Raw genomic sequence first — 16,072 nt, 5'->3', positions numbered from 1 at the left:
TATAAAGCACTTTCGTTCTCCTCCCCAACCGATGTGGGATTTGCCTAAACCGATGTGGGATTCGCCCAAGGCATGCCTTACACTCACCCCCCGTCGGGGACTCGGCGTCCTCGCCGAGGTTTGCCCCACCACCGGCTCGATACCAACCGTAATGTGACCCAAAGCCACCGCATGTAGAAATTGCCCGCTTGGAGCCTTTGCCCTCATGGTTTTAAAACGCGTCTACAAGGGAGAGGTATCCAAGCACTTATAAAGCACTCTTCGTTCTCCTCCCCAGCCGATATGGGATTCGCCTAAACCGATGTGGGATTCGTCTAAACCGATTGGGTAATTAAAGAGAGATTTGAATCATTAAGAAGAGAAGAATTGGCAAAAGAAATCGGAAAACGGCGATGCTACAGTGAAGAGCCGATAATTTTTTTTTTAATTATACAAAAGCTTATTTAATTAATTGTTTGGAATTAAAAAAGGCCACTTGTCTTTTATTTATTGGATTCTTTGCCACGTCAGCGCGTGTGTACTACACGCATAGCACTTTGTTGATTCTTTAAGCGGGGAATCTAAGTGACACAGTAAAAGTGGTGTTGGAGGGTTCAAGCAAGGGTGGTCTCGAGAGGGTCCAAATGAAATTTTTGGACAAGTTCGAGGGTCTGTTGATGACTTAAGCCTAAATATAATCTTAATTTATTTAATTATAAAAGTATATATCGGCTAACTGTATATATCGAATATTATATGCAGTCAACTTTAATGTATATATAAACTGATTACATATTATATCCAGTCGACTTAATGTATACATAAATGTATTCTTAATTTATTTAATTATAAAAGTATATGTTCACTAACTTGTAAATATTGTTGGCAAACTCCATCACAGCCTACTGATTCCTTCTTGAGTTCACCTTTTCCATTTCACATCAATTGATTGAAGCAAATAGACTTAATTCAAATGAAGGTACTCTTTCAGAGTTTTCTGCCCATTAATAGATCTGAGACTATGAATAGTTTTATAAAAATATTTGGAGGGAATTAATCCTTCCTGAATACAGTTTAAATCTGCACTGCTATCAACTAGAGCAGTAAACTCCTTTTTAAAATTATAATCAATTAAAAGAGTAATTTTTATAAAAAAAAAAAATTGAGAAGTAATTATCTCAAGTGATTGGAGAAATTCTTTATCCTCTCCATTCTATGTGCTTTCGATAGTTGTTCCTTCAATGGCTGGAATTTCTATAATATGTTTACCTTTACCCTCAATTCTCGAAATCCTTTCATCCAAAATGATATTATGTTTTTTGAGATTTGAAATCTACTTTTTGAGATTATCAATCTCTTTTTCCAAGTCTTGAACTGTGGTAGGAGTACTTAAAATGTTTCTCCTTTGTCCAAGAAATCTCTTAACTTCAGACATGGTGTATGGGCTAACTGAAGCAAATAGACTTAATTCAAATGAAGGTACTCTTTCACAGTTGATGTATACTTATATTTTACTACGAAAGTATACATCAACTAAATATATACATCAAGTATTTTCTACAATCGATTTCATATATACATAAACTGATTATATTCGTCAAAATGCTTTGATATACACCAGACAATACCTAAAACAAATATAAACGATTTAAATACAATACAAAACAAACGAATGCAAAATAAATTAACATATGGAGATATATTTTCCATACACTCGTACCTCGAAGCACTCAATCTTTCAACCTTAAGCTGAAATTTTTTTCGAATTGCGTAACTTTTCATGACAATAACTAATGTCTCCTTTTCCTCGTAAAGTTGACCTGTCGCGGGAATATTACCAGTAACACAATCTATTATATCACATTCTTTAAAAAATGTGGCTTCACAATCACGCCCCAAAACCCACTATTAATATATGAACAACATCGGAAGAACCTAACAATACAATAATAACACTACAGGTTCAACATTCCATGACAAAGTTTATAAAATAAAGGTAAACGAATCACGCATAAGAATTTGGAAGTCTTTAGTTATCTATGCTTGTCAAACATAACAACGTGCCCAAGAGTTAATCAATAACTCAATAACTACCCACAAATGTATACTATGGAGCTTCTAAGATAAAGGATTAATACACAATGGATAATCTTTAAAATCAACAGGGTGTCCCACGAACATTTCACCAAATTATCCGCAAACACAATATATTCCTAAGCGGAGTATCATATCTTCTCCGTTACCTAACATATAAAAACAACAAAGGCATCAAACTTCGTATCAATTTGAATAATACGAAAATAAAGTAAAATAATACGTGAAGAAAATTGAAAATCATATGAAATCAACGTAAGGGCGGTTATTTAGTAAATAATAAGTATGAATAAAATCTTAAGTTAAATCAATATATGCCCTTTTTAATCAATTAAGATAGTCTCAAAGAATTCCTATGAGAATAATAATGTCACACAAACCTAAGAATTACATATCTCGCACCACACGGAACATATAATTCTCGGTGGCTATCCTTCCTCCCGAATCATAAATAGGACTATACGACGCGGTGGCTATCCTTCCTCCCGAATAGCTTACATCACACCGACTATGATTACGCGGTGGCTATCCTTCCTGAATATCGGCCGCGGCTATCCTTCCCCCGAATAGCCTTGAATCAATGGGAAAGGGCCACTCTTCCTCCCGAATGGCTAGGCAATTACCACACTAGGATCCATAGTGGCTACCCTTCCTCCCGAGTAGCTAGGCCAAACAAACAACCAATTTCAAATTTCACAATTTGTCTCAAAATAGTCACACCATTAAATAGCATTAAAGTTCATTAATAAAATCCATAATATCATAGATAATTACTTTATCATAGTTCCTTTGTAAAATCATCAATACCCAAAAATTAACTCTCACCGATCATTTATTCATAATATTAAATGTAGGGTTTGTTACAATCTAGTATATAATGTGGGCTTGTCCCCTCACGCACATTAACCATTAATCAAAACATGTAATAAATTTCGAGAGTGTAAAACTAATTCATCATATCATTCAACACATGCTTTTATAAAGAATCAATCTTTCAAGAGAGTTTAAAAGAGACATATCAATTACCTTTATATTCAAAAAGGATTTTATTGTTTTAAAGAGATATACAAATCACAATAAGATTTTTAAAAGGGAGACATACATTCAAAATATAAAAGGAGACATACAAATCATCCTTATAGCCAAAATATGATTTTTTTTTAAAATATGTTTAATACTATGTTCAAAAGAGACATACTTAAGTTGTTAACAAGGTTTAACAAATCACTTTTCTAATGATTTATGAATTACTTTTTAACTTATGTTGCAAACCTAGTTTTTTATCACAAAATCATGTTAAAGTGCTTAAAAGAATCAGAAATCAACCTAGAATCATGATAACACCTTTTAAAATTTGGTTATTCTTCCTGACTTTAGGGTGATTTTTCGTGATTAAACTTATAAATAGCCTAAATATAACTTAAAACTTACACACACTTTTTAGCTTATTTATGCGTTCACTAAACACCGAAATACTTATAAGTCGAGTATTCATGAGGCAAAAGTCATAAGTGAGCCTGATTGGATTGACTTATTTTAAGTGTTTTTAAGTCAAAATAACTTTTAAGCACTTTTGTATAATTTGAATAAAATAAAAATAAGTTAAAAGTCATAAGTTAGAATTCCTAACTCATGACTTATAAGCGAAAAGTTATATACCCATCTAAACAGGAGTCATCCCCATCTCATAGTTTTTCAACTTATAATAACTTTTGATTTGATCAAATATTTTATTATTTGTCCTTAATTTTTTTTTTTAATTCTCAAAATATCTTTCCCAACACAAAACTCTTTACTTCCTCTCCATTCTGTTCTTTTGTTTCTCCTTTTCTTTAATCGTACTTTTAAATAATTTTTGTAAATTTTTTAATGGTATTTTAGTCAACAACAACAACATACTTATTCCATGACTATCATATTTTAGTCATTCCAAGTTATACACAAATATCTTTAAAATGTCATTTTCTTTTTCAACTCAAACACATCATTTGTTTTATTAACAATCAACACTTTTATCTAAACATGATTCAAGTTTATTTATAAAAATCAATTTCTATCTCTTAACTTTTTTTTTTTTTCAATCTTTATTTATCGCTAACATACTCTTGATTTCCGATTTTATTTCAATTTATATGGGAAGAAGAACTATGCGCTTAACTTTTCTACAGACCCAAATTTCATTGCGTAGAGTTTGGAGAATATAAGATATTTATAACTTTGACCACAAAATTCGAAATAGATTTTTCAAATTTGTAAAAATAAAATTTATTAGTTAGAAACTACATAAAAGTATTATAAGTTATAATAATTTAGAATAAGATAAGGTAAATATGGTGTACCAAAGCGTCAATTACCTTGATTTATAAATAAACTTACCAAAGTGCTTATAATAGCCTAAAAGTTCGCATAAATAAATTGAAACAAAAACAGAGGGAGTATTTATAGCCTATTCCACAGAAAAAAATAAAAAAAATTAGCCTATTTAGCCATTGACTTATTTTTTTAGTCAAAAAAAAATACTTATTTAAAAAAAAAAAGTGTTTGGTTAAATTTTGACTTATAAAAAAAATAAGTCATCCCCATCTCATAGTTTTTCAGCTTAAATAACTTTTGATTTGAAAAATAATTTTAAGAAAAATTCATTTAAAAACACTTTTTAAAAATTTAATTAAATATTAATTGCTGCTTAAAAATATTTTTTAAATTAATTAATTATTTTTTAAAAAATACTTAATTTAGAAGTTTGGGCAAAAAGAGAGCCTATTACTCACACAATATTATTGTTAAGAGAAAACTAGAAGATTCCGTAGTCTATTGCCTCCCAGGTTAATTAATTTTAACTCGGGGCGTGTTTAAATGAATAAGTTGATTGATGTCATTGTTCTGGACTGTTATTTGTGAATTAGCTGAAATCCAATCCATGGTACTCGCACTTCTCTTTCTATTTATTTGTTACTTCACCAAAATATTGCATTAGGTTTACTTTGACATGAAATTAGTTTTAGAAAATTCATTCATTATTTCTAAATATTGTTCACTTTTCCAGAGTCAATTAAATATAATCTTTGAAGCTAAATTGGATTACATCAAACTTAATGTTTTCAAAATATATAATTAAAAGTATGATATTGAACGTTTAAATGTAATTAGGTCTTTTTGACTTTTTTTGGAAATTATCCAATCCATGGTTCATTGTGTGTTATTTATGTTTAGTTCAGCGAAATATTGCATTAGGTTTACCCTGATATAAAATTAGTCTTAGCTTCATTCATTATATTCCATTGTTTCACTTTTCCAGAGTCAATTTGACTAATCTTTGAAGCTAAATTGGATTACATCAAACTTAATGTTTTCAAAATTATAATTAAAAGTATGATATTGAACGAAAGTAATTAGGTCTTTTTTTTTTTTTTGGAAATTATTTGTTCATTGTGTGTTAATTATGTTTAGTTCAGCGAAATATTGCATTAGGTTTACTTTGACATGAAATTAGTCTTAGTTTCATTCATATATTATATTGTTCACTTTTCCAGAGTCAATTTGACTAATCTTTGAAGCTAAATTGGATTATATCAAACTTAATGTTTTCAAAATTATAATTAAAAGTATGATATTGAACGAAAGTAATTAGGTCTTTTTTTTTTTTGGAAATTATTTGTTCATTGTGTGTTAATTATGTTTAGTTCAGCGAAATATTGCAATAGGTTTCATCATATATTCTATTTGTCCCAATTTATGTGGCAACTTTCGCTTTCCGAGAGTCGCTTTGACTATAAAATATCGGTCAAAGTTTACATAGTTTGGATCTCGAAAAACGAAAAGTGTTATATTTATTGGGACAGAGGGATTAGTTGAAATCGAAGCCATGGTATAGTTGTCTAAGGTTCATTCCTATAGCTAATTAGGATTAATTTAGGATTGAGGTATAGTTGATTGATTGATTGATTCGTCTGTAATGGGACCAGAGACGAATCCAGGATTTCAAGAGGATGCGTTCACCTTTTTTTAAAAAAAAAGACGTAAAAGTGGATTTAGTAGGGTTCGATCCCACAACCTTAAGGGATTAAACCCAATACTTAACCATGCTCCACTCGATCTGTTTGACCATGTGTTCCTTCACTTATATTAGATATATTTTAAGGATTATATACATAATATACCGAGTTTAGTCGGGTGATCTTCACGTGACCCATTTTTAATGGGTAGATTCGCCCCTGAATGGGATGGTAGGTTTATTATTTGTAGAAGCTTCATTTTTAAGTTGTAATTAGATACGGTATTAGTTTGTGCATATAAAAGATTCTAGGATGTATAGAAAATTCATGATGCTGCTACTTCATTAACAACAACAACAACTATTACTATCATGCCTCGCTCCCAAGCTAGTTGGATCCACTATATAAAAATATTCTAAGCTTCACTCGTAGAGCTGACTCCGGACTAATTTAGGATTGAGGCATAGTTGATTAGATCATTGATTTATGTGTAACGGGACAGTAGGTTTATGATCAAAGACATGGATTTGAAATTATGTTAATGCCTTTTTCTTGGTTTTGTTCGAAAGGTCAAATCTTTGATGATTGCGTCATCTATGATTGAGTTGCGGAAACTTCTGGGGTATCCTCCATCTGGAGCCAATTCTTTCTGGTTAAAGAATCTCTTTCCAGTAGCTCTTGAAGGAGATTCTATGCTGGGTTTTGCTTATGATTTGTAGAAGTTTCATGCTTAAGTTGTACTTAGATATTACTATGTGCATATAAATGATTCTGGAATATATAGAAAATTCACGATACTACTACTGCAACAACAAAAATGATTACTATTATGCCTCACTCCCAAGCTAGTTGGATCGGTGATATGAATCCTTACTGACCAAGTTGCTATATTTAGAACCATCTTAATCTTTTATTTTTGAGAATGGTAACAGGTAGTCTATTTTTCCACGGGTTTACTACATCCAAAAGTGTTACAACTTACATTGCCCTGACTATTACATTATATCATAACCAATCTACGGCTGTAAAAATATCTACTGTCTGATCTATCATTTCCTGTTTACACCAAAAGTAATATAAGCCTTGGCAGTTTAACTTCAATCTCTGCATGCTGCTTGTCCGAGTCTCTTTGAACTTCAATCTCTGCATGCTGCTTTGTTTGTCCTCAAAGAACCATCTTAATCTAATATTCAATAACTAGGTTCTCTAACACTAGTAATTCTCTATATTCTTTTTTTATAAAAGTAGGTTAAATTTTTATTAATGAAGTACCAAGCTGGTACAGAAATAAAGAAGAACTCAGACCAATTAACCAGTACATGCTTCTCCCTAACAACTCTAGGAAATCAAGATATTGAAGTAATTCTCTATTTTTTTTATTGATGTACAACTTTCTAACGAGATCACAAGACTCCTAGATAATGTTAAACCCATATCAATCTAATATTCTATGATTTAACTTCTCTAACACCAGAAGTATTCTATATGTTTTACTTGCTTGCAACTTTCTAACAAGATTACAAGACTCCTAGAGAATGTGAGAATGTTGGAAGTTCTTGCATGACGTCTCCTTCTATTTGCTTCAACTATGAAATTAAAAAAAAAAGGGCACAATACTTTGTTATTTGTTATCACTCTTTTTTACTTCTAACCCCGAAATCGTAAATGTTTAGCATACGAACAGGACTAAACCTTAAATCCAACTGGTCAGTATCAACTATATTGATCTTTTTCTTCTATTATGCTCTTTTGTCACTAAGTATGCATGGATTTTAAGAAATCAAAAGTCTTTCAAAACAACTTCCTTCCATGTGATTTTAGTATTGCTTTGTCCCTTTTTAACCCCTTAAATTACCATGAGATTTTGCACTTATGGATCATCTGGAGGTTGACATGGAACATGAAGAAATCATCTCAAGCGGCCTTGTTCTCATTCTGTCCTCCATGTGTGCTACTTGTACCTTCTACTGGATGTGATCATTTTATATGACCGCACATTCATTTTGACATCCGCGTTTATGTGACATTCATCTTGTGGATGTGTTGAACCTTAAAAGTCCAATATCCACTTCTTATAATATTGTTGATCTGACAATCATTCTATAGAACTTTTTTTTCACTTTGGTAGGTATCTTCCTATGGCTAATATTTTAGTAACACTTCTCCATTTCAACTAACCTATATTAATTATATGTATCCATACCATTCTTGCCGATGTTATTTCTTTCAAACCCGTTTTGAAAGCACTTTCCTGAGCCGAGGGTCTATCGTAAACAACCTCTCTACCCCATAAAGGTAGGGGTAAGGTCTGAGTACATCCTACCCTCCCCAGACCGTACTTGTGGGATTACACTGGGTATGTTGTTGTTGTTGTATCCATACCATTCTTTTGGAATATCGAGGCTTGATATCTTAGAAGGTTTTTACACTAGGATGCCTATTCCGCTATGTTGAACGAATCGGTGAGATGTGAATGTACTTGTTGCTATTGGATATGGTAGTGGTAAGTCCAATTAAGTTGAATTCTGGTCCAATTATGTATATGAGTCAGACACTTACTTTTAAATGGCTTGCCAAAAGCTGCATATGGCTTAACTTGTTAATAACTGTTTCATTTATTGTTCATATAAAATTTTGCTACCACCAAACTTACAGGTTTTAGATGGTGCAGCGATACATTTATTTTTATTTTTTTCGCTTTCCCCTTTTGCAGGCAACATCAAAGAAAGTAATTACGAGAGAAGAGTGGGAGAAAAAGCTCAATGATGTAAAAATTAGAAAAGAAGATATGAATAGATTAGTGATGAACTTTTTAGTCACAGAGGGTTATGTAGAAGCAGCAGAAAAGTTCAGAAAGGAATCTGGAACAGATCGTATCCTTCTATCATCTTTTTTGGTTGCTCATTTCATATTATTGTACAAACTTATGTTGTTGCATATGTGCATCGAGATGCTTCTCCTTATGAATTTATAGCTGATATTGATCTTGCTACTATCACTGATCGAATGGCGGTTAAAAAGGCTGTACAGGCTGGTAATGTAGAGGATGCAATTGAGAAGGTTAATGATTTGAATCCTGAGGTATGACTGCTCTCTTTTCCATTTTGAATGCCTTTTCTACTTATCATTCAGAACCAAATTCATCTTCATCTTTCAATCATTTTTGGTTGGAGCAAGTTTCTCTATGTTGATGCCAAACACACTTCATAATGGTGAAGCCATGTTAGGTATTAACATTCACAATAAAAATTATGTTTTGAATGAACTAGGCATGTCTTTTATCTTTGGAGGAGATGAAATGAGACTGACTTTATGCAATATTCGTAATTGATGTATTTGTTTATGAAACGGAGCAAATCAGTGCTAAGCAGCTAAGGTACTTTTGGCTGACTGTTTTAATATCGTATCTTACATTTAGGATAGAAGAAACCATTTTATTGTGACGCGGTGTATTTTGTTCCAAAAGCGGGATAGATATTCTCTCGAATTGCTGTTTGAAAGATTGTTCAGGAGTTGCACGATAAAATTGTGACTAGAACCACTGAAATCTAAGGCCAGTCTAGTACGAGTCACATATACAATAAATCTCAGTTCATAAAATTACTAATACTGTTTTAATTGTAATCTTCTCTACATTTATTCCCTTGTTGAGTCGAACCCCGACCTCATGGTTGGAGGTGGACAGCTCGTATCATTAGACTATCCCTCATTTGTCACTGCTAATAGAATGATTGAAGAGAGCCGTGCACACATTACGTAATGAAAGCATACGTCATTTGAACATGACCTTTCAAGTGGGAAGCTCTTTGATGATACTATTCTCTGCCAGTCCTTCTAGTAAGATTGAAGCAGCAACAATTGGTGTTATTAATTTGCTACTCAACTTTCACGATTTTGCACTTAGTGTTAGGTTCCGTGAAACTCTTAATTTTAGGTTTTGTCATTACTTATTTCTGCAGCCACATTGCTAATTCATGAATTTGTATCCCTCTTAGGTTTCCCATTTCATATAGCTATAATTTTCTTTTAATTTCATAAAAGTAGATATTATACAATGAATACTAAATATTTGACTTAGACTAGCTAAATATATAAGTTTCTAGGCGTTTGGACACGAATTGGTTGATATCCGAAAAAATTAGTATTTGAAGTTGAGTTAAAAAGCACAGGTTGAAGTTATGTTTGGACATGAAAGCACAGTTGAATTTTTGTGAGTGATAATCTAAATAAACCTGAAAAACTCCTAAAACATGCATTTCAAACTTCAAATTCCATATTTCAAGTTTGGAGTTGAAATATGGGCTAGTTTGATAAACAAATACTTATTTGAAATAATCTCCAAATATCATTTCAAAAATTTGAAACAAGATCTATGGACAAATAGGGTATGCTTCCATGTAATAGAGGTGAAAACGAACTGGGCCAGCTTGGAGGAGTTATTGCACCCGCCAACCTTTTTTTAGAAGTTTTAATACATCACTATTATATCTATGTCCATCTTGGACAAGGTGCTTTTCCTGCACATTCTTGAAATTTGCATAAACATCCAAAAGATATGAGAATGGCTTATACGTATAACACTTTTTGATAGGATCCAAGAAAGCTTAATTCCATTGAAGACTAAGGAATATCAAGATGCTTTAAAGGGCTTCAGTTGGCAATGAAAACATATCTTGTAATGGAAGAATAACTCCAACCCAAAATAGATATTGTAGGAAAGTCTTACAACTATTTGGAGGCCCAAATTGAAGATCAACATGAGTTGGATTGTGGCCCATGATCTGTCCAACAAGGATCAAGTCTAGCAGCCCAAACTTGTGTTTCTAGAAGCTTATTTAATGCTGTGTTGACTGCAATTAAAGCTTTATTGAACAAAGTGTTGGTGGTCTTCTACGCGCGTTGGAACAAAGTGTTTGTGGTCTTCTATGCACCTTGAAATTTCAGATTATTTAATTTGGTTTGACCACATTTGAAGCCTAGAATGTTCTTTCTTTTCTTTAGAATGGCAGCCACCATTTACTCCTATATAAAGGAGTGTTTTCTTCTTCATCGTAACAAAGTTTGATTTAATATTAATATTAATATTATTAAATTAACAAAGGAGCTCTGATACCACTTGATAACAGTACGGATAGCGGAAGACTTTAGAATTAGAAGTTAGAAAGAGGGAAGGGTTGATTCTTGATAGAGAACACAAGTTCAAGTATTTGATTGTTGAAACCTTGTTTAATAGTAAAAGAAGCAGTGAATTAATTATTATTAATAATAATAATAATAATAATAATAATAAAAAACCGAGCTACGGTTTAAAGTAGAACAAAAAGGGCAAACCATATAGAGAACATCAAAGCTCTCCACAAGCCACAAGGCTAATAATATTAATATTAAATCAAACTTTGTTACAATGAAGAAGAAAACACTCCTTTATATAGGAGTAAATGGTGGCTGCCACCCTAAAAAAAAAAAAAACATTTTAGGCTTCAAATGTGATCAATTCCCAAGGTGCATAGAAGACCACCAACACTTTTTTTTTTTTTGAAATTGACCACCAATGCTTTGTTCAACAAAGCTTTAAATGCAGTCAATATAGCATTAAATAAGCTTCTAGAAGCACAAGTTTGGGCTGCTAGACTTGCTCCTCTTTGGATAGATCATGGACCACAATCCAACTCATGTTGATCTTCAATTTGGGCCTCCAAATAGTTGTAAGACTTTCCCAAAATATCTATTTTGGGCTGGAGCTATTCTTGCATTACAAGACATGTTTTCATTGTCAATTGAAGCCCATTAAAGCATCTTGATATTCCTTAGTCTTCAATGGAATTAAGCTTTCTTGGGTGCTACATTCTCCCCCTCTTAACCTGAATCTTGGTGGTGTCCTTATTTGCTCCTTAACGGATTGAGCCTCCATGGTTGCTATCGTCTTTTTTAATATTTTAAAAATATTTAGGACATTTGAAGATTTTATCCTTATTTGGTATCTTGTTAGTTTGATTAGAACAAACTTATACTTGTCCAAATGGTTTTCCTGATAAGGGTTTGAAAGCGTTGTGGAGATGTTACAAAAATACGGCTCAAAGTCATCTCGAGGACTGAAAATATGCTAAACGGATGGACAAAGAGTACCTTGGTTTTTGTATGTAGGAAAAAGGAAATTTTCAAAGTTGTGTGAGTAGTTGGCATATTAAACTTATGGGTTATATCATGAAACATTAAAAACGAATTATAGAGCATAGACGTAGGGATGCTACAAGGGTGATAGAAACGGGTTGGTAGGTCTACTATAAACGCTAAATTTTTGCTAAGAAGATTAATAGAAGTTCTTGGGGGAGAAAATAAAGGATCTTCATATCATATTTATTGTCCTGCAGAAAACATATATAGAGCGCAGAGAAAGGTCCTTCGATGGAGGTTGGAAAAAAAAAAGAAGAAAAAAAAGAGGTATGCCACACACAAATTGAGAAAAGAAAGGAATCCCTATTGAATACATAAATGCCATAAAAATATGTATAAAGGAGCAGTCATAAGTGTGAAATTAGTTGGAGGGGATAAAGAGGAGTTTCCATAGCTTGGGCCGTGGGCTTACATTGGGATCTACTTGCTTACGTTAGTTTATGGATGATTTAAGTAATAGTTTACAGAATAGGGTCATGGTGTATGCTATTCATGGACGATATTATGTTAGTTGATGAAATTAGCAAGAGCCAATTAAAAGCTTGAATTGGAGAAACATTTTAGAGAGTAATGGTTTTAAAATAAGTAAATTAATATAGAAGATATGCTCTTCAAGTTTGTCCAATATAAAAAGAATACATTGACGTTCAAATCCAAGCAGAGGCAAAAATCAGTAGGTGATTTCTTCACATCTACCTAAGCCTTGGTGGGCAAAGTTATTGACACGTGTGGTGGGACTGTGGAAGATAGCAGGTGTCCGGTTGAATAGTCGAGGTGAGCACAATCTAGCATTAACACCATCATTATAAAAAAAATTGACATGAGCCTTAATGGAATTGCGGTTTCTAAATGCAAATAATCAATTTCATTAGTTGATTCTATATGTTACATCTCACTGAATTCTGATTTCTCCTTTAAAAAAAGAGCTAGAGATCCATGAGATGTAAATATAGGATCAAATATGATGATTGAATTGGAAGAGCGCTATGGAGAGTGTTTCTGATAAGAAGCTAGATATCCAGTGATATCTTTTGTGTTTTAGTTTTGTGGGATTAAAGGAGAATTTCTTGAATAGAAATGAAAAAGGAATAAAAAGTTGAGGACAAAGTCCTCCTATTATTACCTTATAATATATTTGATATCCATATTTGATATCCGATCAAGGATGTGCCAAACCCAAGCACACCCCTTGCTACCCCTTTCCCCTAGAAAAAACAATTATGGTAGGTGCTTCTCTCTCTCCCCCACTCTCTTTATCTTTCCTTGTTTTATTGTTATTGTGCAGCAGGTGTTTCGTATGCATGCATGCTTTGTGTGTTTCTTTTAACTTTCTCTTTTATCATCTAAAAAGCTTACCGTTTAAGAGATCTTCAGACTTGGGAATTGAAATTTTGCAAAATGAACACCTGCTTATCATGAATTGCAAATTAGGTTGATAATATTTTTGGTTAATCTTAACATAGTTTTACCTTCTTGAATGCAGATACTGGATACAAACCCCCAGCTCTTTTTCCACCTCCAGCAACAAAGGCTGATAGAGTTGATAAGGAATGGAAAGGTTGAGGAGGCTTTGGAGTTTGCTCAAGAGGAGCTAGCTCCAAGGGGAGAGGAAAATGTAACTATTAATACATAAATCTATCCTCTTCATTTCGCTAAATCTCTTTGGAGCGTATGGCAAAATCTATATTTGTTTCGGATGACTTGGCTTGAGATTGAAACTAACTTTTACTCTTAGAAAAAAGCTTTGGTTGACACAATCCTATGTGTAACCCATCCTTCTTTAGTGCATGATGGATTTGACTACTTTTTTGCAGCAAAGTTTCTTAGAAGAATTAGAGAAGACTGTTGCACTATTGGCCTTTGAAGATGTATCCAACTGTCCAATTGGAGAGCTTCTAGATGTATCGCAGCGGCTAAAGACCGCAAGCGAGGTCAATGCTGCAATCCTCACCAGCCAAAGCCATGAAAAGGGTTAGTCTCCTTAGTACTTTCCATTAAATATCATAGTTGATGATCCTCCTCACATTTCTCAGGAAGAGGGTTTGGTTTGTGTGTGTGTGTGTGTTTGGGGGGTTTTGGCGGGGTTGGTGCATTTAAAGATTTTCAAAGTCTGCTGTGTTTGAAAAAGCTTTTGTTGGTTTTATATTTGGCACACCCAATCAATGAAAAGATTTTGTGTGATAATAACATAATTAGGAATATTTATGTGTATAAGATCATGGTATGAAATGCTATTTTTATGATTAATCTTTGATTAAACAGATCCAAAGCTACCAAGCCTATTGAAGATGTTAATATGGGCACAAAATCAGCTTGGTGAAAAAGCCATTTATCCGCGCATAAATGATCTATCGACTGCTACACTGGAAGATCCTGCTGTTTGAAGGATGACTGTATGTTCCTTGATACATGATCCACAACTTGCTTGTATCGCACTTTTACTGAAAATTGCTTGAAGATGATGTATCTTTCTTCTTTTAATATAACTATAGCTGCTTGTTACTAGGAGATTCATTTTTATTATATTATGGTTTCTCAAATTGATGTTAGCCTGGTAGATTGACGTGTCTGTTTATCAATCGATGTACATGAACATGGTTTGTACTTGCTTATCGTACAAGGTTTCATAAATTGATTTGTGCTTTTCATAATCATAACCTTTGTGTTTGAAATTTGTGGAGTGTTTATAAAGAAAATAAGCTATTAATCCCAATCTGTCAAAAACTCAAAATAAAGACACCGATACATTATGACTCCATTCCAGAATTCAGTCAAAAATCAAAAACTTCAGAACCAAGTCTTCCTCTTCAATCCCTTTTTTATTTCTCCAAAATGTTATGATGTTTCATTTGTTCGCCAGATATGTTTGACGATGTACTAAAATCATATTTTTTTGCAGTAATATATAAACAGAATAATCAAGAGCTATCCAAGTTCCGTGAATGCCATATTGGTTTAAATTTCTAAATCCCTACAGTAATAGGAACTCACTAAATCAAAACTTATAATCGAGCATGACTGCAATAATGTTTTCTCATGATCTCATCTACCTAACAGTGACGAAGCCAGAATTCTATATTAGGCGATTAAAAAAAAAAACTTGGAAATGTCACAGTTAGAATTTGAACTTGTGATGTGAAACAAATTTTGAACCCATACACCATTACACTAGAATCTTCAATCCCTTTAACAATTTATATATACCCAAAAAGTTTGTTTAATTTTTATATAACTAAAAACATCATTTTTGTGCTATTAACCGGGCATACTTACCCTGCGAAAGAGATTCAGATGAACCCCTTCCCTCCATCTTGTTCCGCTGTTGCTGCCTAAATTCGGTGGGCAATGCAAATACATGTGATTATGGAAAGCAGCTTGCTCGACAGAATAGTCGTGGCATGCACAAACTGACCCGACACAACCGTTATAAAAAAGAGATAAAAGAATGACTGCAGTAAAATAAAAACTCAAACTATTCAAATGAAATGAGCTAACAAGTGAAGCAGAAAATGATCATATGATGAAATGGTAAGAATTTTTAAGTCTCCATCCATAGTACATAAACCAATGTAGTAGTAGTACTGGTTTTAGAACAACTCTGAAGTTTAGTAGCTTGCTGCTGAAATGTCCTAAATGCCCTGTCTCTGTCTCCCATATCAAAGTTTCCATCATCAAAGTTGAGAGCATAACTTGAAGGATCATACTGGAATTTACCTTGTCTTTTCTTCTTCACTGCTAAGTTCTTCACTACTGCTCTCATTCTCCCAAATAAACACTTGCATTGCTTCTTGCTATAATTGTTTACCCATAAAAAGCTTCTCACAAATCCA

General features: G+C 33.0%; 1 protein-coding gene across 2 annotated transcripts; it reads left to right on the top strand.

Moving 5' to 3' along the window:
* Positions 1-4,921: 4,921 nt before the first annotated feature.
* Positions 4,922-14,899, top strand: LOC132038530 (protein GID8 homolog). Of its 2 annotated transcripts, none has more exons than XM_059429184.1 (6): positions 4,922-4,996; positions 8,782-8,941; positions 9,043-9,149; positions 13,726-13,857; positions 14,057-14,213; positions 14,505-14,899. In XM_059429184.1, the coding sequence occupies exons 1-6, from the start codon at positions 4,946-4,948 to the stop codon at positions 14,624-14,626; spliced, it is 729 nt and encodes a 242-aa protein (XP_059285167.1). In that variant the 5' UTR covers positions 4,922-4,945; the 3' UTR covers positions 14,627-14,899. The 2 variants fall into 2 exon arrangements, with proteins under 2 accessions (XP_059285167.1, XP_059285168.1); XM_059429185.1 differs by lacking the exon at positions 4,922-4,996 and adding an exon at positions 8,548-8,571.
* Positions 14,900-16,072: the final 1,173 nt, after the last annotated feature.

Source organism: Lycium ferocissimum, chromosome 11, assembly GCF_029784015.1.
Source record: "Lycium ferocissimum isolate CSIRO_LF1 chromosome 11, AGI_CSIRO_Lferr_CH_V1, whole genome shotgun sequence".
Classification (NCBI taxonomy): Eukaryota; Viridiplantae; Streptophyta; class Magnoliopsida; order Solanales; family Solanaceae; genus Lycium; species Lycium ferocissimum.
This window is presented reverse-complemented; position numbering and strand designations above follow the sequence as displayed.

Excerpts from the sequence above, each read along its gene's own strand:
- LOC132038530 (XM_059429184.1), top strand. The coding sequence starts at position 4,946 with ATGTCATTGTTCTGGACTGTTATTTGTGAATTAGCTGAAATCCAATCC. Across the intron at positions 9,150-13,725 it reads TTAATGATTTGAATCCTGAG|ATACTGGATACAAACCCCCA; the intron begins GTATGACTGCTC and ends TCTTGAATGCAG. Across the intron at positions 13,858-14,056 it reads CTCCAAGGGGAGAGGAAAAT|CAAAGTTTCTTAGAAGAATT; the intron begins GTAACTATTAAT and ends ACTTTTTTGCAG.